Here is a 21,277-nt window from a genome sequence, read left to right on the forward strand (position 1 = left end):
GGAAGAGCAGACAAATGTCTCACCGGTTATCGGGTCACAGGATCATTTTTGAAGCTTTCATTTTCTTTTGTTTTGTTTTTAAATCCTCTTTGAAAAATGTCTGATGTTGTCCGAGTCTAAAAAAACTTTTTATAGGATATACAGTATATATATAAAAAACAAGTCAATTATCAGGTAATCATATTCTAAATAAGATTCTTTTCCTTTTTGAATGTATTCGTTTCAGATGACAGTCCTACTCTAACACCAGAGAATGAACAGGTCTGCCACTAATATTGCTGAAAATAGATAATCTTGGCTTGACAGGCTCTTGGAAGAAGTTGATAGCATGTTTTGACCGAATGATATTCATAGCTCCTTTAACTGGGAAATTGAAAAACCCTACCTAATCAAAAATGGATGTGGTTCATCACATTTCAATATCTTTTGAAGCAGACTCTAGACACCAAATATATATTTTTCAAGGCACATAGAACGTTTGATTATTATCTGCATTCAACAAACTATACAGAAAAAACCTGCTTTTAAGTATTGCTATAAAAGTGTTTTTTCTTGACAGAGTTAATGCTCTTATACAAGCACATGACATTGCTTGTGAAAATGATGTCAGAGTCTTTTGTAGTGATCAGCTTGAATATAAACACACAAAAAATCTGTCTCAAACCATACTGTACAGTACCTTTTCATTGTGTTTGATGGAGCACTGTCAATATGAGCAGAGGAATTCTTCACATATTTGTGTTTTTAGACACAATATAGTGAAAGGTTTTTCTGCAAAATAATGTCTCTTTCCGTAACGGTGCTTAACAGTGAAAAAGTACATTGTGTTTTCTTGTTAACAACTTGTAAAGCATGGTAGCCAAAAACGTGCACACCTATGCAGCAACTTATTCTATATACAATACAAAAAAGAAGCCACTGGCAAAAGATAGAAAATAGCAAATACTTTATGTCTCCTATGAGATAAATGCATTGTACATATATTTCATCTTAAACTTAAATAAGGCAATATTTTCATTGACAGCGTGAATTCCTTCATTCAAAATAATGTGCATGAATTTCAGAACACTAGATTTGAGAAATCTCTCCATAGGTGTGGTGGTAAATCTGTCTATGATTGGTGGTGTACACATGAACTAGGTTTGAAGGCGCACCACATGTGTTAGTGGGTGGTGCAATTGTGCTACTGTAATTCTTCATATTCAGCATGACTGTGATTGCTTTGAAGCAAAGGCTGTTTTACTGTATGCGATTGTGCTTAAGGTCATGTACAATTAAACCATGGTAGTATGAGAACTACAGTAGAAAATGCATTTTTGTTAGAAAATTGTTACTGTGTTAATGAATTGACATCAGCTGAAGTTACAGTAATGTGTGTCGTCTTTTTTTTTCAGATTCTGCCATAGTGAACGGGGTGTACTGGTCTGAAGCATTAAATAAAGTCTTTGTAGATAACTTTGAACGTGACCCATCTTTAATATGGCAATACTTTGGGAGTGCAAAGGGATTCTTCAGGCAGTATCCAGGTACTGTATATGTCTTGCCTCTCTGGTGAGCACAGCAGGGCCCTGAGATACTGTGTGGTTATAATTAGCTAGGTTGTGAGACATCTCCCAAAGGGTTTTTAAGAGATAAGCTGAGAGCACTTTAGTGAGAGTGAGTGACAAGAAGACAATCAGAGAAGACTTCAGATCTCGGAGAAGGAAAATTAGAGGGTTCACTTCAAATGAGCACAGGACCATGGCAAATTATTTATGGAATACAGTGGTGGCCATACTGTATAAAGAACTGACTCTTCTGTCTCATGTTCAGTGACCAAATTTAAATAAGCAGAAAAGCTTTGTATATATTGGAGTGGAGTGTGGTCAGCCCAACAGATAATAACATAAAATTATTTCTATAAAATGTGTTCATTTTTATTGGTCCTTTTATGAGAGAAACAATTGTTTGCTGAAAAATGTGAAATCACGTAATGTTTTTTATATAGAAAGGGACATTTTGAATGAATTTTAAATATTTTAAAGTAATTATTAATTTATTAGAAATGTATTTTTCTTCATTTTCTCCTGCTTATTGTATTCCCAGGTAACAATAAATATTACATTTTCAATGTTCTGCCATAAGAAACAATTAGCAATAATGTTGAATATTACTGCTATAAGATTAGATACCTTCTGTGCTCTTTTCTTATTCAAGAAGGTTATAAATCTGACTTAATGATCTATTGAACCCAGAAAACTGAATTATCACTAATTTGTGGTTGTCACGTTGTGTGCAGGTATAAAATGGAACCCAGATGAGCATGGGGTTATTGCTTTTGACTGCAGGAATCGAAAATGGTAAGGTTTTTTAATTTTTTTTTATTTTTGTGCATGTAGAATTAAAAGGGAACGTGCACACAAAAACTAACAGAAATGTATTTTTTTGTGAAGGTACATTCAGGCAGCCACCTCACCAAAGGATGTGGTAATTCTGGTTGACGTTAGTGGCAGTATGAAAGGACTACGATTAACAATAGCCCGTCAAACTGTTTCCTCAATTTTGGACACACTTGGAGATGATGATTTTTTCAATATAATTGCAGTGAGTATTATGCTGTTTCTTACCTTTCTTGGATTTTTTTTTTACTTCCCAAGTTCATGGCCTATAATTTTCTAGCCCAATAAATTCAATCTAAGTTGTGTGGTAATTCCTGCTGAGATTGTTGAACACTTTACAGTTTTCTTCAACTTTAATTCCGCAGACTCCCACAGAGCAGTCGCTATTTTTTTTTGTGTCAACATCACATAAAAAAAAAAAATTATGTTGCTCTGCAGAGGGATGAAATTTCCCTCAGCCAAGTTGGTTAATATACCAATTTTGTATTTCTGGAGGGCAGTGTTAAAATGCTTGATGGTGAAAAATGCAATGTGCTTGAATGAACCTTCAGTCAACAGTAATCCTCTGCTGAAGTCACTGCTTCATTATGAAAGTGTGGTCTATACGGTAAATCTGGTGTCTGAGCCAGTGTCCTTCTTGGGTAATTCCCCCTACTCAGTGCAAGCTGCTGGAAGTGTAGCTAGGCACGCTGGGTATAAGACTACTTGACAGATTGAAGTAGTTCAGGTGGGGAGCTGCGTCAGCAGGCGTAGGCTGCAAAGGACCAAGTAATAGGTTTATTCCCTGCTGAAAAGAGAAGAAAGAAACCACAACGTTTCGGCCGTGGAGGCTTCTTCCCATTTCCTGTCAGGGAAGTTCTGACAATATTAGCCTGGCATCTTGCCTGGAGGTACCTCCTTGACCACAGTGTAAAGTCTGTGTATTTTTCTGGGAATAACTAGATAAAGAAAACGAGCAGTAGTTTTGCAGTACGGGAAATGAGGTGAGGTGACTCGCAACCTTTTTAGCAAAAAAAAAATATTTTGAAATAATAATAAAATACGGGGCATTGTTTGCTTTATTGAACAGTGTAAAACACTGTCTGGCCTTATTCGTTCAACATTAACTCCCCAGATAGTCACTGTTCCAAAATCCATGCTGCAGACTGCATGTCAAGCTCTCAGTTCTTTTACTTTATACTTTTTTTCCCCATCTCAATTTAAATTAGGAGACATGGTGCGAGTTGAGTTCGGTGACTGCTGTTTTTTTTTTAGGTATTTTCTATGTATTTTACATTGTGAACAGGCGGTAGTTAACGCTGGAAAGATATTTAAGTATTTTTAGTATTTTATCATAGCAATGGGGTGGTGGGTGGAATGGTTTAAGAGACTTCTGATTCCACCCTCCGTGAGCAATCACTTTGCATTCTCCAGTCCTGGTCCTTGAGAGCCCTAGTCCAGCATATATTGTACTGCATGTAGCCTTTCAAGTCATCATTTCTAAAGCCTCGCCGGTTTATGAAGACCTGACACAATTTAACTATGATCAATTAAACAGGCTCATTTATATTTATTGATCATTTGGAACAAAAATGAGGGTGTCCTTCAGGCCACTGGGACCAGTGTTCCCTTCATTGAAACATTATTTGCTTAATTGATGGATCGTTTAGACAAGTGTTCCTAATCTTTAAATAGCTGGTGATTTAGGGTGACCTCTAATAACTGGACGGGGGCTCTGTAGGACCACAGTCAGAGACTCCTGGTTTGAATGGTTTCTGCAACATTCGCGTTGTTAAATGGCAACACCTAATTGATATTCCATTCCCATAACTCATAGTGTCTGCATGCTCTTTAAAAACACGCACCACAGACCTGAAACCTGTTCCTTGCAGGATGCTTGTAAGTATATTTGTTCTTTTGTGTGTGTTTTATGCATATTCCACGCTTCCCCACGTCTAAACAAGGTGTTCCTTTTAACTGTAATCTATCTCTATCTCACCTGGTTCATCTTTTGTGAAGCAGTTTTTATTAAGTTTTTAATAGCTTAAATTTCTCAAAAGAATGGCACAGTACAACACAACAAAAAATCACCCCCTGCCTGCCCTGTCTTTGGTAGGACCCTCTCCATGTTTCCATGACCCCTAAAAATGAGTAATTACAAATTCTGTAGCAGTAGTAACTACTGTAGTATGTTTTAGAGATATCGTGTTAATTTAGAGGATATTATAGTGAAAAGAAAACAAGAAGGCCAAGTGTATTTTCTCATTCTGGCATTTGAAGTGTATGTTTTAATTATATGAATGTTGTGTCCACAGTTGCACAAAAGTGTACATTTCCATCATTTACAGAGAGATTATGATAGAATGCATAGCTTGGGAAAATAGGCATCATTTTCTAATTTACTTTGAAGTATAATTCCTAGTCATGCATTAAATTAACAATATTATCTGAAAAAAGCAGGCTGCTGGTTCTATTTAACTCTCAAATCTGAAATCTCCACTTGCACAGTGGTGTAAGCCATGCATAAAATGAACAAAATTATTGTCTAGGTTGGAATTGTTAAATTAATTTAATGCATCCACTGAATAGTTTTCAACAATTTTGATTACAGTAACTAGCATTTTTTTATTATGTTGTATGAAATATATGAATGTTTAGGCTGTTGAAGGTGATAGTTCTCTGTTCCAATAATTATGTTAAATTTGCTGATGTTTCTATTGATTTTTATAAATATTATGAAAAGAATTGATCCCATTTATAGCAAGCCAAACTAAATATCTTCACTGTGTCATTTTCATTATTCTGCCATTCATGGCCACATTATGAGCTTCTTATTATTAATGTATGGCATTGTATTTTTAATTATCCCCGCTAATTCAGGAGCATCTGATTAAAAGTTAGAAGTATTTAATTCGATACAGAGTTGCTCTGCCCCCCTTAGCGCTCTCCCGAGAGAAGGCCAAATTCATTTCAGCAGCAATAATTTGTTTTTTCTTATCGTACTTCTGGTGTGCTCTGGCCAGTGCAGCAGGCTTAAGTCGGGCAAAGACACCATTCCAAAAGCAAATGACAGTTTAGTGTTCGTCTCTTTGAAGTAGCTGTATGCCATGTTGACCGCTCACAAACCGTGTTGTCTGTGATGCATCTGTGTGTCTTTAGCCATTGACCTAATTGCAAGGCCAGTGGTTGCTTAGGTTTAGTGATGTGATGAAGAGGTTGGCATGTTGAGCTCAATTCAAGCTAAATTTAATATCTTAGCCTGGGATTCTTAAAGAAACCTGAATGGGCCAACCTCCTTCAGAGGTTAGAAGAAATTGATAGGTGTTTGTGGGCCTTGGGTTTTAGGAAAACTTTATTATCCTGTCAACTGCAAACAAATTTTTTGTATTTCCAATAACGATCTCTAGAGTACTCGTTTATACAGTAGGACACTTTACTGGTGAAATATGAGTGAAGCTCATCCACAAAAGTCTGAACGTGCACAAATTGTCTGTACACAGTATGGTACGGTATGTAAGACGTTTGTGATTTTTTCACAAGTAAACATACTGTAGCAGCAAAGTCCGTACTCTAGGATGGAGAGTTATCACTTCCAGAGGTCATCCTGAGTTTTATAGTAATAAGTGGACTGAGAGAATGACTCCCTGATCTCCTGGTCATGGACATCCATAATCCAGCAGGTCTTGTAGGTCACCCTCCGATCACCCGTCGGGAAAGACTTGGAACACCTATGAATAATGATTCATTCTGTTAATGAACTAGATCAATTAAACTGGGAATTATCAACGAGATTACTGACAGCTTATAGGCAGTGGAATTTCCATTTCAAATTATCTAAAAAATTACTTAAGTGCAAAAATCACCTGCCTCAGTTGTTAAAAGAAATTGGGCCGAGTGTTAGAAATTGATGACTTAGCAGTGACTCGTAAAACCTGCTGGACTGTGTCTCCCAAGGACCAAGGCTGGTAGCTATAGCCCTAGTCCATTACATGGTCACCCCAGCAATGCACATAACCATTTATGGTATATAGCCACTCCAGTAATTTGCAGGGACTTGAACCCTCAACCTTTCACTTATGAATCCAGAACTCTACCACTCTGCACTTCAGCCAGGTAATAGTATTTAATTAAAAAATAATACTAGCGATATTATTTAATTTTTATTGTATAGTGCTCGCTAGAACTTTAAAAGATGCAGGTCTTAGGATGAAGATCTTTAGAACGTCTTTAAACTCTACTTTACTTTCAAATGTTGAAACAGTCAATGAAACTGCAATTAATGTGACTGCATCTTAATATTACGATTTCTTTAAACATTTTTTAAACAGTCGTAGAATTTCTTGACTAAGTTTATAACATTATTTTCAGGTCTTTGTATTGTATAAGACGGAAGTGGTTGCTAAATGTCGATGGGTAAAATACTGCCAGAATGACTGAACTCCAGAATGTTATTGTTAAGAATAAAATACTGTACGGCGAGGTGATGTTTCTCTAACTTCGTGGTAAATTTTGTTTCTTTCTGTCGTCCGCAGTACAATGAGGAACTTCATTACGTTGAGCCGTGTCTAAATGGAACACTGGTCCAAGCTGACATAACCAATAAAGATGTAAGTTTTCATTGCAGGGTTTTTAAATACTGCTACCATATACTGTATACTGACCAGACTTGGTTTCTTTCGTTTAGAATCTTCAATAATTTTTTTTGTTACATCCATCTGGAATAGCCAGTTGCATGTGTGTTTTTCTTCACATCTCAGTTAGCAGCTGTGATGAGAATTTGGGGAATTCTGGCTGAAACCCATGACCATAGGGCTCAGCCTGTGCAAAAATGATTGAATATCATGTACAAATATGGTATTTTCATATTGATGACATTTCCAAGCAGAAGGTACTGTATGTGTATGCACAGTACAACAAAAACCAGGTCTCTAAACACAAATACATAAAGACAGCCTATTACTTTACTGATGATTTGTAATAAGAACTGATCAGCTGCGTATACTTCTAAAATTGTGTATATTGATGTATTTGTTCGATTCTTCTTTGCACAAAGTATCGATTATGTGTATCACCTTACAATATTCATATTCAACTATGATTTACAACACATGCATCCGATGAATGCTTCCAACCATTTTCTAAAAAGCCTGGAATCAACATTTATAACAACTTGTTTTTTTCAAAGCCCCCACAAGGGGTGAGATTGTTAATCGGCACATGTCACTGCTGAAGCCCAATGGAGATAAGATGAGTTCTCTTGAAACATGCATTTATCAGAGACATTTGCCTGTTTTGTTTTTTGTGAGTCCCCCAGTGCTTCCAGGAGAGACAGGGGGCTCTTTGCGTGTCTACAGCAGTGGTTCCCAGCCGTGGTTCTGAAGGAACACTGTGTCTGCTGGTTTTTGCTTCAGCTGAGTTCTTAATCGTGGGTTGATTGATTTAAGATTTATTTTGGGGGCATATTTCTAAATTTTCCACCAGCTCTGAAAAGGTCAAATGGACATTCAGATTGATATCAGACCTCAACTTTTCTGGATGTCCTTATTCAGTGTGCTGTCTGCAGAAAAATGCTCATTGTGGGAGTGTCTGATACAGTGTCTGTGGGAGAGTCTGATACGGTGTCACCCCCACTGTGGGCGAGTCTGATACAGTGTCTGCTGGCGAGTCTGATACAGTGTCACCCCCACTGTGGGCGAGTCTGATACAGTGTCACCCCCACTGTGGGCGGGTCTGATACAGTGTCTGCTGGCGAGTCTGATACAGTGTCACCCCCACTGTGGGCGAGTCTGATACAGTGTCTGTGGGCGAGTCTTATACAGTGTCACCCCCACTGTGGGCGAGTCTGATACAGTGTCTGCTGGCGAGTCTGATACAGTGTCACCCCCACTGTGGGCGAGTCTGATACAGTGTCTGCTGGCGAGTCTGATACAGTGTCACCCCCACTGTGGGCGAGTCTGATACAGTGTCACCCCCACTGTGGGCGAGTCTGATACAGTGTCACCCCCACTGTGGGTGAGTCTGATATACAGTAGTGTCATCTCCTCTGTGGGTGAGGCTGATACAGTGTCACCCCCACTGTGGGTGAGGCTGATACAGTGTCATCTCCTCTGGGGGAGTGTCTGATATAGTGTCATCTCCTCTGTGGGTGAGGCTGATACAGTGTCACCCCCACTGTGGGTGAGGCTGATACAGTGTCATCTCCTCTGGGGGAGTGTCTGATAGTGTGTCACCCCCACTTTGGGAGTGTCAGGTAGAGTGTCACCTCCGCTTCGCCTGTTCTTCAACTTGCAAAGAGAAAGCATTTTAGTAATGATGTCACCCACTGTGTTTTAACTGAAATTTAAAGTACTTAAAGTTAGAGCTTTTGTCGATTTTTTGGTTTTAAGGTTAAAAGCATTTTACCTTACAGTATGTCAGTTCCCATTTCCATAAGCCATTTCTCTCTATTGTTCCTTTTGTCCACGAGGTAGGCACTATTGTTAAAGTGCATCTGAAACAGGACTCCATAATTTCTTTGTAATACCAATTTTTGTGTAACCCCAAACAATGGTCTTGAAGCAGAATTGAATTAAATAAAAGTATTAGTTTTTTCAGACTTATTGCTGTGAGGTCTGAACTGTTCAGGCTGACAGGATAGAAAACAGCACAGAAGAAATTGTGTAGCAGGAGTTTTCATTAAGATTGTCTACTTGATAAACCCAGGAAAGGTTCATCCTTGAAGTAATACCTTACAGTTTATTTGAAGAACTCATTTATGGATTGCAAGTTTGTAAAATGAAAACGATTTTATTGCAGTAAATGTATGTACAGATGTGTATACAGTAAATGCGGTTATATCGTACTCTTTCACTTATCAGGGCTATAGGAAACTTGGTAATTTGATCATTGTTTTTTATATTTATTGAGCTAACTGCAACAACAAACATTAACATACATACCCTGACCACATTCCTCTGGCAAAATACAATTATTAACAGTGTCATATATTTATATAAAACACAGAGCAACTATTTGGACAGTGGGTGCATGAGCTTGGACACTAAACACTATGGTACATGTGGATCTTAAAGAGGAATCGATTACATTTCATCATATAACCAGATGTTTCGTGTGCCAGACTAAACTGCATAGTAAGAACATAATATTCACAAAAGATAAAATGCATTGTTCATGAAAGGGAGCACCAAAAGCCCACGCAATGCCTACTGCAAATGCTAAGAATGTTTTTTTGAAGTATACAGTATTATACACACATACAGTACAGTACACCACTCATCTAAAATTATTCAACATGTAACTTTATTAAGCATAAGACGTGCTGCAGGAGTTAAACGCCTGAGAGTGTTATCTATAGGAATGTAGTCAGACAGTTTATTTCTGCCAGTAGCATTGATAGTCACTAACATTTTACAAGCAATTATTGAAAGAAAAGCAAATGAAAAAAAAGTTGACGTTCCATTTTAAATGAGCAAATATGCAAATGAAGAGAAGCACAAAAGTCATTTTAGTTCATGAGCAGAATGCTAAAGAGGCAGATCACAGCTACATAGCTACCCTAGGCCATGATATTCTGAGTTTGTGCACAGGGAGAGCAGATGCACTGAATATACAGTAAAGGATTTAGACCCAATTTATTCATTTATTAATTAGAGATAAATAAACTTATATAGTTCCTACCTGTATATACTCTACATCCCTTCAAACATCCCTTCAAAAACATTTTTGTGTTTTTTGGTGAATTGCACATAAACAGCTTTGCTGGGACTTTACAATAAGGTGTGTAAGAATTGTTAAGAGAAAGCCTTACTTTTTCAACCAAAGTAAATATTAGCAATTTAAGTTAGAATTTTAGGTTTTTGTCATATGCTGTAGTTTGCTGAGAAGTCTGGGCATAATCCGATAATAGAATCTATGGAGTGGCATTGGAGGCCATAGAATGATATTATTTTGATCAGACTTGACAATTCCTATCAAAAGGAATTGATTCGAGGTAAGGAGCACAGAACGTAGAGGAAAATGTGTCATTAATTCAGTTGTTTCTGTAGAACAACCTTTGCTTATTGAGTGGGCTGGAGGCAGACAATCGTGTCATTCCTAGTGATAACACATCTCAGATGTTGATACAGTGATTTAAATACATAAACATAAAGCAACTTGAGAAGCTATGAGAGTTGTCCACACACCAGGTGCCTGGTTCCTTTTATGTTTAATGTTTAAAATTGTAATTGTTTCCTCAGCAAATGGTGTGTAACTCATACTTCAGATATTTGTATGGCAGAATAGCATACCATAACATATTCAGATAACCTGACCTTTATGATTTACTTTTTGTTACCTTCACCTCTCACAAGAAGCAGTCATGATTACAATTTGTCAGCAACACAAAAAAGGGTCTTTGAGATCATTTTTGTAGACTTAGCCTGCTAGAGACTAAGTTTTTGGTACTTTTATTGAAATATATACTTTAAATCTTTTAAGCCATTCTCATTTATAATACGTTACAGCTATAACTCAGTTTTCTATTTGCACTGACAAAAACAAACAAACAATTTCTCTATCTCCTGACAAAACACTTAAAGCTATTGCAACTTACAGTACTGAAGCTCAGCAGGTGTGAGCCTGGTCAGTACCTGGATAGGAGACCTCCTGGGAAAAACCAATGTTGCTGCTGGAGGGGGCAGTAGGGGGTGCTCACTCCGCAGTCTGTGTGGGTCCTAATACCCCATTATAGTGAAGGGGACACTATACTGTAAAAAGGCACCATCCTTTGGATGAGATGTAAAACCGAGGTCCTGACTCTCTGTGGTCATTAAAAATCCCAGGGCATTTCTCGAAAAGAGTAGGGGTGTCACTCCCGTGTCCGGGCCAAATTTCCCTTTGGCCTTTAGCAATCATGCCTCTTAATAGTCCTCATCTATGAACTGGCTTCATCACTCTGTTCTCCTCCCCACTGATAGCTGATGTGTGGTGAGCGTATAGCTGCCGTCACATCATCCAGGTGGATGCTGCACACTGGTGGTGGAGGAAAGTCACCATTACCTGTACAGAGCTTTGGGTGGAGTGTCCAGAAAAGTGCTATATAAGTGTAAGGAAGTATTATTATTATTATTATTATTATTATTATTATTATCTTGAGTCCCAGGACAGCACTGAGCAGGTAGAAGAAGCCATAAGAAATTAATGCAGTAGAGGAACAAGTGTATTAGAGATTTGGTGTAACTCACCTAACCAAGGGGACAGCACCTCACCATAAGAATGAGGCAGACCGAAACTCCCCTCACTTTCGCCACGAATGAGCTGAGGGGCTGTTGCAAGGGTAGAGATGGGGTGGCAGGAGGGGCATGAGAAAAGAATGTGAAAAGGGTAACCCAGGAGGTGAGTTATAGAGTATACAGAAGAAGGTGAGATTAAGACCTAACCATCCTTCCGAACGTTTGTTATAAACTCCATTTAGACAGGTGTTGTCACGAACCGCATTCCTTCGAGCACCTCTCACCTCTAACACCCACGCACTAGTTCATCAATTGTCATTCCGCACACTCTTCCCTATTTATACCCTCTCACTCCACTTAGTCCCCACTCACTAGTGAGAATAACCCTTGGCTTGCTCTTGTGCGCGTAAACTGCTCTCGACCTGATTTCTGGCTACCCGACCTTGTTTTCCGCCCGCTTCGACTTCGTCTCGTCTCTCGTTTTGGATGTGGATACTCTCGACCTGACTCTTGTGATACCCGACCTAGCTCTCCTACCTCGACTACGACTTCTGCCTTTTGCCTTTGGGATTTGGATGCCAAACACTAGCTCCTACCTACGGTCTCAGCGCCGCCTAGGGTTCAACCAGGTGCTCCTAACGCCATCCTTGACAGGTGTGTCCATTGTTAATAGTGGCAGGAGATGAAGAGAAACACGCAGGGAATGATACTTCAAGTGGTTCAGTATTAGAAGTGAAAGTTCAGTTGATGGCTTATATGGCTTATTTTTTTCCCTGTTACAGGCATGTAATTTTATTAGCCTGTTCTTTATGCTCATATTTTCTAAACACAAATTAACTATTTTTTTAGATTGCTTATCATGACAGATTCAGTGCATGCAACCAACTGCACTGAATATCAGCATATAAATCATAGTTTTTAAAAGTTTTAGCAGAAACTTAATAAGCTGAGTGTATCAAAGCTAGCCCTGTGGGCTGTTTCTGTTTGCATCATAACCAGGACAAGATGTATGCCAAGGTCTTTTGTGACTTGAAGTTGTGTCATTATCGCTATGTGTTGGAAAATGTAAGATACACTAGAATATCTGCGATTCGCCTCAAGGTTAGTTTTTTGTCCAGCTGCTGTTGCGCCATGGTAACACTTTTACACACTTTTACAGTTCACAAAATTCATTGCTCTGTCACCTAAACCAGTGAAAAAAGAAAGAAACTGCTTAAAAAGTAATCCCCAATCCCCACCCCTCCCTGCCAGCACAATGACACAAGATTTTAAAATTCAGAAAGATTCAGACATTTAGAAAATGATTGCATACTGACTGGGGTCCTATCTATATTTCTGTTGCTCACATTAGAATTGCATTGTTTACATAGGAAACAATGTAAATGTTCCAGTCATAACTTGTCATCAGAAAATCAACATAATGATCTTTATCCTAAGAGACTCATAAACTGTTTCTCAGCCTAACAGCAAGATGAAACAGAATTTCAAACAGCTTGAAGCAGAGGACTCTGTCAGTGTTCCATTGTTTATCCTGCTGTTTTTAATGGAGGATTAATTTCCAAAGGGACTGTCAGTTTTAATAAGCATCTTCATGTTTTGAGACACAAACACACTCTATTTCGGAATAATCATTTGAATTTTCCTTCTGTTGTCAGACCAGCGTCAGTCAAATAAGTTCCTTTTGACCCTTCTTATTTTTTACTGCTGAGCATGGAAACACAAGGGTGAACTCTGTTTTTCCTTAGGCAAGGAATTTTCACTCTGCTGTTGCTGACAAGGAAATGTGGTCTGAAATTCTCCTCAGAAATCTCTCTGGAGGCTCCGGGTCTCACAGTAGGAAAGGGGCAGACGGATGTTGAGATGGGTGGAAAAGCAGGCTCATGTGATACTACCCCTTGGAGCTGCATGTAGACATGTGGCCCACAAGCAATCAATGACAGACACACCTATAGGAGACCTGGCACTGTATCAGCTGCTGTGTTCGAGTCAGTCTTAGCCTTCGGCAATCACTTGTGTACCAAACAATTAACCTCTTACCTACAGATATTATGGGAAATCGTTCATTCTAGATTACTTTATAGTAAAAAATGCTGTCCTTTTCCAACTGTTATGATTCTTGACCGTTTTAGGGAGAAAATATTACTTTGCAGCCAGGATGACATCCCTGGATTTGGACACTAGTCCATCAAAGGGCACTAACAAAGTGTGGCAATTTAGAGTCACCAAGTAAACTTAAACTAACCAGAATTTCCCCGTGAGAAGACGGGAGGAAATCAGAGCAGCCAGAGTAGGTGCCCCTGGGAAGAATCAGACCCAGGACCCTAGGGGTTCTGAGACAACAGCAGTAATTCCCATACTGTGCCTCTGTGCTGCTCAAGAAAACAGTACGAACTTGCAAACCTATTTCGGGCATCCAAACATGTGGAAAGTAAAAAACATGTGAAGTGTAATAAAAATAAAATACATTTACAAATACAATGTAATACATCAAGGTAAAAGAGCTTTTACTTTAAAATGTATTTTATCTTCATAATGCACATATCAATATACAATAATATGTGGAGAGAAATTTAGGATAACCAAAGTTTGTGAGATTGTGTTTGTAAAGTATTAAGCTACCAGATACACTGCATTGCAGCCTTTTCATTAAGAGTTTGTTTCGGAGAGCTCATGCCGACACGAGTGCAGTGCACCTCTTGTGAGGTTTGTGGTTTTGTGACATGTTCATGTTCAGTGACAGTAGGGTGTCGCTGCATATGTGATGTACAGTACTCAGCAATGCAAAACTATCACAGGATTCTAATAAACCATTTCTGATGCCAAAGTATACGTTCTGATGCTTTTGCACTTGAAGATCATTGCTGTTAGTGTAAAGCGGGGTACAAAACATTCTAAACCTGTCAAAATTCTAGGTTTCAAATATACTGTAGATTTGCTCAAAGAGCTCAAATATATAGACATAATATATACAGTACTGATGGAAAAAAGAAACACAACACCTCCTCTTCCACACTGTGGCCCTCCTGTCTGCGTGGAGCAGGCTGAAGAGTGACTCATCCGTGAAGAGGACCTGATGCCAATGCTGATGAGTCCATCGCAGCCCATGCCAGTCGGGTGTAACGTATAGGAGGTGTGAGCAGAGGGCCTCCTACAGGTCGCCTTGCTCTAAGGCCAGCAGCATGGAGCCTCACTGTCCCATCACTGATGAGGGCATTGTGTCTGCCGGCAGTTTCAGCAGCAGTACGTGTGGCAGATCTGAAACCATCTCTAAGATGGATAAGTCTGATGTGTCGGTCCTGCTCTGGTGTGGTCACTCGACGGCGACCGGATCTTGGACGGTCATCTGTCCTACTGGTCAGCTGAAGCCTTCTCTGCAGTCGGGATACAGTGGAGCGGCTTACTCCATAGTTTCTGGCAACGCTGGCACATAACATGCCTGCCTGCAGCTTGCCAATGGCCCTCTCCCTTGCTTCTGGTGACATTCGAGGCATTATGGAATGCACAGAAAAATGACTAAGTGTGGCCTTTTTCTTGCAGTGACCTAAGCTTTGAATTAAGGCCTTTTTAAAGGTGACCTGATCAGGTATTGTTCCACCTGGACCTCATTGAGTAAAAGTGCACCTAACGAGCTTTCATGTGATTGGCAAGTTGCAATGCCTCACTGCACAAGCTGTATTGCTGGTCAGAGGGCTTAAAACAAATTGACAACTTTTTGTGAAAGTACATAAGCTATAACTATAGTATTCTCATTCCAGAAAATGTTGCGTTTCTTTTTCCATTAGTATATATTTCATTTCTCCTTTTCTCCATCTCTTTATGCGCTTCATATACTGTAGGTGTGTATTTCATCTTTTACTATAGGTTGACATGCAAGGAATTTAAATGCATTGCCTTGCAAAATGTTAATAACCTGAAATGCAATTCAAAATGCCCTAAGTTATTTTAATTATAAAGTGGGAACTTTGCAAAATAGCTTGCTCTTTCCGCAAACATTCAAAGTAGAATATGTTGTACGACTTTCAGGTTTATTTAGATAACAGCATTCTGTTTTGCCTTTTGGCAATTCTGAATAATGAGCAGCATGGTTGAGACCTACTGGGTCACCATGAACATTAAGCTACATTAATTGCTTTAGAAAGCAAGGTTACGTGTTTAAAGAAAACATATGCTTTGAAAATGCCTGAAGTTTGAATTGTTTTTAGTTCAATTCACTTGAAAAATAGAATGCAAAACCGACTTTCACTTGTGATCTTTTATTCACTATCTGCATCTCTGCATGTGCCTTTTAGTCATTCGCAATGTATCAATATCCTTCAATGGGATTGTTAAAATTACCAATGCGGTTGTTTTTTTGCATCATGATTTTCCAGTTAAGTTAACACTTAATTTTCTTATTCTTCTGGGGCCATGGATTTTTGGTGGTTTATCTGCTATTAACAAGAAATTTCTTTTAAAGTTTCTAAGTTTTTTATCTGTCTTTCACAGCATTTTCGAGAGCATCTTGACAAACTGTTTGCAAAAGGGATTGGAATGCTAGATATTGCATTGACTGAAGCCTTTACACTTCTTAGTGAGGTAAGTTTGAACAGAATTTGCTAGGTTTGGATGCGTGTGGTATATACAGTATATACAGTACAAGTCCAATATGATATGTACTGTAGTATACATTATACTGTATTGTTTTGTCAAATTTAGTCAGAACTGTTGTAATACAGAGCAATTAATCAGTTTTGTTAGTTGGCTAACCTCTATAAAAGAATAACACAGCTCAAATATTTTAAAAGGGTTTTCTGCATTTACTGTTTATATTCCATTTGCATGTGTCCCTTTGAACCAGAATTAATGCTTTTTAAGTGAGCTCTGCATCATAATTTACACAACACATTTCAATTCTGTTTCAGTTTTGGGTGGAAATCTGGAAATCATTACAATTTTTAAACAGCACTTGGGATCTGAAAACAGTGCACACTGCTATTTCAGTGCAGATCTCTTCTTCCATTAGAGGTGAAAGTTATGAAAAGAATGCCATTAATCAATAAATATACTGGATGCCAAATTATGTCACTGGAGAATTGGAATGCACACTAAATGGGTTTAGGGTAAACTATTAATATCATCGTCCAGCTATAAATAAAGTGAAACAACCAGTTATTTTATAGTTATATGATTTATTTGGTTATAATCCACACATCACAATAATACAGTGGCCTTACACACACTAAACACACTAAAAACAGGAACTTTAACTGTATTTGAATAATTTACTTAGTTTATCTGTATTCTGTGGAAAGTAAACCAAAGAACTGTTTTCAACCTTAATCATTTACATCATTTAAATCATTTAAGCCACCAGTCTTTGGAATGCAAAAGGCTGAAGAAGAATTTCTGTTGCACAGAAAGCAGTCATTATCAGTTAATTATTGTTCATCAGGAGATCTCATTCTTTGTTATCGTTTGGAAAAGGCTTTGATTGCCACAGCTTCTTAATAAAAAAGGACTGTATATATCATGGCCTATTTGCCACTAAGCATTTTTTAACACCAGTAGATTATGTTCTAATGATTTATTAACCAAAGTGTAATTTTATTGGTTTTTCCAGGAGTTAAACTTAGCTGAAGACCAGCATCCCAGACTTCACACACATCATTACTTTCTTATCATTAGCATTATGGAACAGGACAGTAATCCTGGAATATTAATTTGAGAGATGCCAAATCATACAGTGAAACTAAAAAAAAAGCAGTGAAGGAACAAACCAATCCCACAGATGAAATGCATCACAATTCTTACATTTTTTCATATATTACAGTATATATGAACATACAAACTGGGGGCTTAGAAAATTAGTTGGTCTGCTCAAGCAATTGTATTTTGAAAAAGTGCACAGTAAAGCAATATAATGTGATACATCTACACGTTCTCCTGAAAGCAATAGTACACTATAGAAGGTATTACACTTGCAAATTTATGGGGACATCCGGCATGATCTCTGGTGTACCCCAATAATGTTAATGGAGCCTTGATGTTGTGTGAGGGGGTGTGTTCCCCAGGGTACCATTTTTGTGTGCACTTAAAGTCGGTGCTTTATCATTCACATCTGAATTTGCGCATGCTGTAGTTGCATGCATTGTGGATATTATTTATAAAGCTCTCAGTGCTGTGTGTGCAAAGCAGGGTTTGCAAAAACAGAAGCTCACAAAAACTCAAATATTGCAGACCAGCAGCCAGAAAAAAATCTATATTATATTTAATGTAGCACCAAATAAGATGTACTATTATGAAAACCATATCCATTCATATATATGGTGATTACCAAAGATCCAAATAATTCCTCTCAGATTGTTAGGGAAAATGGTTTTGTAGTGGTCCTTCCCCTTTGTGAGCATTAAAATATGCATCAGACCTTTAGGTGATTATGTTTGGAAACAGTATTCATTCAACATTCAGTTTGATACAGGTCAGTGAATCTGTTGATTACTATAGTGCATCTCAGGAGATCAGCTTAATACTGTACATACTTTTGCAGGTTTATTTAAAAAGAAATTATCTCTTTTTTTCCTCACCAACTTAGGCCTAATGAAAATTTTACATAATGAAAAGAGCCTCCTCCCTTTAATGTGCTTTAATACTGTAGGTACAGTGATTAGGAAGGCTTCAAAATGTCAACAGAGCTCAAAATGCACTCACTTTGGTTTAGTCTGTGGGGGATTGTTGTGGTAATTAAAGACCTCAGTTTAAATTTACTGTCTGTATTGGATATAAAGGGATTTCTTGCATCATCATTACAAATCCTACCTTCTCTGAATGGTTTTCATATAACTTGCATTTATCCATGTTCTTTGTTCATTCAATGTAAGCTATAATCCAACAGTCTGAAATACAGTAGCATTGCACATAAAAGCAAAATATACATTAATAAGTTCCATTAATATTTTTTTGCAGTTCAATCACACTGGTCGAGGAAGCATTTGCAGTCAAGCTATTATGTTGGTCACAGACGGAGCTGTGGACACATATGATGCTGTTTTTGCCAAATACAACTGGCCTGACAGGAAGGTGAGTTTCTGCCACGACAGGGCTGTTCTTTTTCTCAATGAATCAGTGATATCATTCTGATGCAGCACTACAGACACCTTAAGAAATGTTCAAGTTTCTTTGCCCTCCATGCCATCCAGCATAGAATTGCTTGTATCCATTGGGGCACAATAATCTCCTAAAAGCGTATCTTTTTGAGAAGCTTGTACAGTACCATGCTGTGACATGTCAAACTCCTCTGCCAGTTGGTGTGCTCCTGTTTTGTTCGATGAGGAGAACATGGAGAGTTATCTTTATTGAGTCAGTTTTTTCTCTGAGGTTGGTCACTATCCTTGTGATGCTTTCTTAGATTCGCTTAGAGGTTATTTTACATTTCTATTACAGTGTAACAGATTCTCAATGTTGATTTGAAACAACCTGTATCTGAAACGATTGACAATTTTACCACTAACATTCGAATGGGGAATGGTCTACCCAGGAATATGCGGGAAAAACAGCTGAACATTAAGCAGCAATTTGACAGAAAAGAGGTTACTGCAGTTCAGGCTGACTCCTGTTCAGTTAGTGTCTATGTCTATGCTACATCTGCATCACACATCAGGTGTTCTCTGGGACTTGCATGTCCAGAAGCTGATAAAGTCCACCTCTATCAATTTCGCTCATGATCCTAGCGGAACGACGGTGGCAGGTGAGGGAGTTTTGTGCAGCTCGGATTCAGTTTTGGCTTTTAACGAGCCCCCTTTTCAAATGCTGGCGCTCCCTACAGACCACACGACTCTAGCCTCAGCCTGTTTGTCTTCCCTCTGGATATGTACAGTGTAGTGTGTTTTGTGTTTGGTGTAAGCTGCAGTATCCAGTCAGGATCAACCACACAAATGAAGAGACAGTGCACTCTCAAGCCTCCAGTTCAGTCCCCAAGACCCTGGCCAGTTTCAGAGTTTTCACTTCGACAATTATTGTGGCTGCATCCCAGGGTAGTTCCCTTGGTGCTCTTGAATTCTAAGCCTCAACAAGCCGATAATTGACAGATTCCAGTTCTATAGGTATAAACTGAAGCAGTACAAAGTACCTTTGAGGGGTATGGGATAGCAGAGTAGTGGATTCCCCAGGACACAGGCTTTAACCTACAGTATCGTAGCCTCTTCTCTCTTTATTTTATTTTTAGGAACTGATTATTTGTATGGTATATCCTTCATTATTTTAAAATAATTCTCACTGTTCTGTGTGTGTAAAATATACAACAGGACTGCAGACCACATCTAATTTTTATTTCTTTTATCCAAAATATGCATGTACAGTACTGTAGATACCCTACATATTGTAGTGCCCTACAATATGCACTGCTATGCAAAAGACATTGCAGTGCTTTACTCTTTTCCCTCAATGTTTTCCCTTCTACAGAGATCATGTCCTGAAATTTAGGCCATTTTGTTTAGAGCTAACAAATACAGTAGCGCTGATAGATCTTTATTTTGCAATAGAAAACATAGACTTTTATCTGGATGGGTTTGCAGAAATAAATTATGTTAATAAGGGGGAAGACCTGTCACTGAGTCAAAGAGATCTAATTGATTAACCTAATATATTAGCTACTGCAAGCTTTCATATTGTGATGTTATGTATAGTTTACCTTGGATTGTGGTGTTTTTCAAGCTTTCGAAGCTCAAGACCTAGCAATTGTGTAGATTACTGGTTAGAGCTGATAACAGGGAGGTTGTGGGTTCAAATCATGAGTGGGTCACTACTGTTGATAAACTCTATACTTAAGCTGTTAATGTTTCACTTTAAAAAAAAAAGATTTTCTCCTTTAGTGATTTTGGCCTCAGAATGATTTTTAAAAATCATGTTTCTACAGAGGATCACCTTTTCTGTTGGTGCAGTATGGGAAGCTGTTATAGATACCCTCTGAGAAGATAGAAGCTACAGTATACAGTACAGTACAGTTAGCATCAGTGCATTTCTTTCATTTAGTGTCCAGCCTTGCGATAAAACAGTGCTTTCATCCAGGTGAATGTAATGAAAGTCATAATAGCTTTACAGTCAGGTGCATACTAATACCATAGAATTCATCTGCTTTAATTTAGTCAGAACATTAAATTGTCTGACATGCACTCCAATGGGCAGATTTAGAGTTCTATTATCAGAACATTATAGACAAAAACATTCTCCTTGAAGATTTTCTGTTCCATGTAAGTGTTATACCCAAACTTGCTTGATATCTGATCTTTTTTGAGATCTGGGCTCCTGTCAGGGGCGTTCTGAGCTAGACCCAGATTTCCCAGCTTTCAGCTCAAATGCCTGAATAGAGAAATCGTGTCTAGGAAAACATTAATAGGACCTTTTTTTGCTTTAAACAAAAAGGTTGTAGACACTTGCATGGGTCTACAGACTTGAAATTCACATTTCTTTTCTTAAAACAGAGATTTCTTTTCCTACACATGAAATGCAGTACAAATCAAGCCTAGTGAATAGAATACATTCTTTGGTGCCTTAATTATGGGTTCCATTTAAACAGTCAGTGGGTATTATTTTTAGCACTCTCTTTCACGATTGTTCCCCAAGAGGTTATATTAAGGGGTATATTTAATGTTTCAATGCCAGCTCCCTCTGGAATGATACTTCTGTTATTAAAAATTCTGTCAATATACCACACAGAAAAAGAAAGGTCCAACA

At 38.2% G+C, this 21,277-nt stretch overlaps 1 protein-coding gene across 1 annotated transcript in view; it reads left to right on the forward strand.

Annotated features, from left to right (window-relative positions):
• LOC148835455 (voltage-dependent calcium channel subunit alpha-2/delta-3-like) overlaps positions 1-21,277 on the forward strand; it is a 194,756-nt gene that overhangs the window by 92,110 nt on the left and 81,369 nt on the right. Inside the window, exons 7-12 of the mRNA XM_088915809.1 lie at positions 1,395-1,526; positions 2,279-2,339; positions 2,433-2,583; positions 6,890-6,964; positions 16,055-16,144; positions 18,512-18,625. Coding sequence (XP_088771935.1) covers positions 1,395-1,526; positions 2,279-2,339; positions 2,433-2,583; positions 6,890-6,964; positions 16,055-16,144; positions 18,512-18,625 — 623 coding nt within the window. The remainder of the gene's footprint in view (positions 1-1,394; positions 1,527-2,278; positions 2,340-2,432; positions 2,584-6,889; positions 6,965-16,054; positions 16,145-18,511; positions 18,626-21,277) is intronic.

This window comes from Atractosteus spatula, chromosome 5 (genome assembly GCF_055471065.1).
Source record: "Atractosteus spatula isolate fAtrSpa1 chromosome 5, fAtrSpa1.hap1, whole genome shotgun sequence".
In the NCBI taxonomy this organism is placed as follows: Eukaryota; Metazoa; Chordata; class Actinopteri; order Semionotiformes; family Lepisosteidae; genus Atractosteus; species Atractosteus spatula.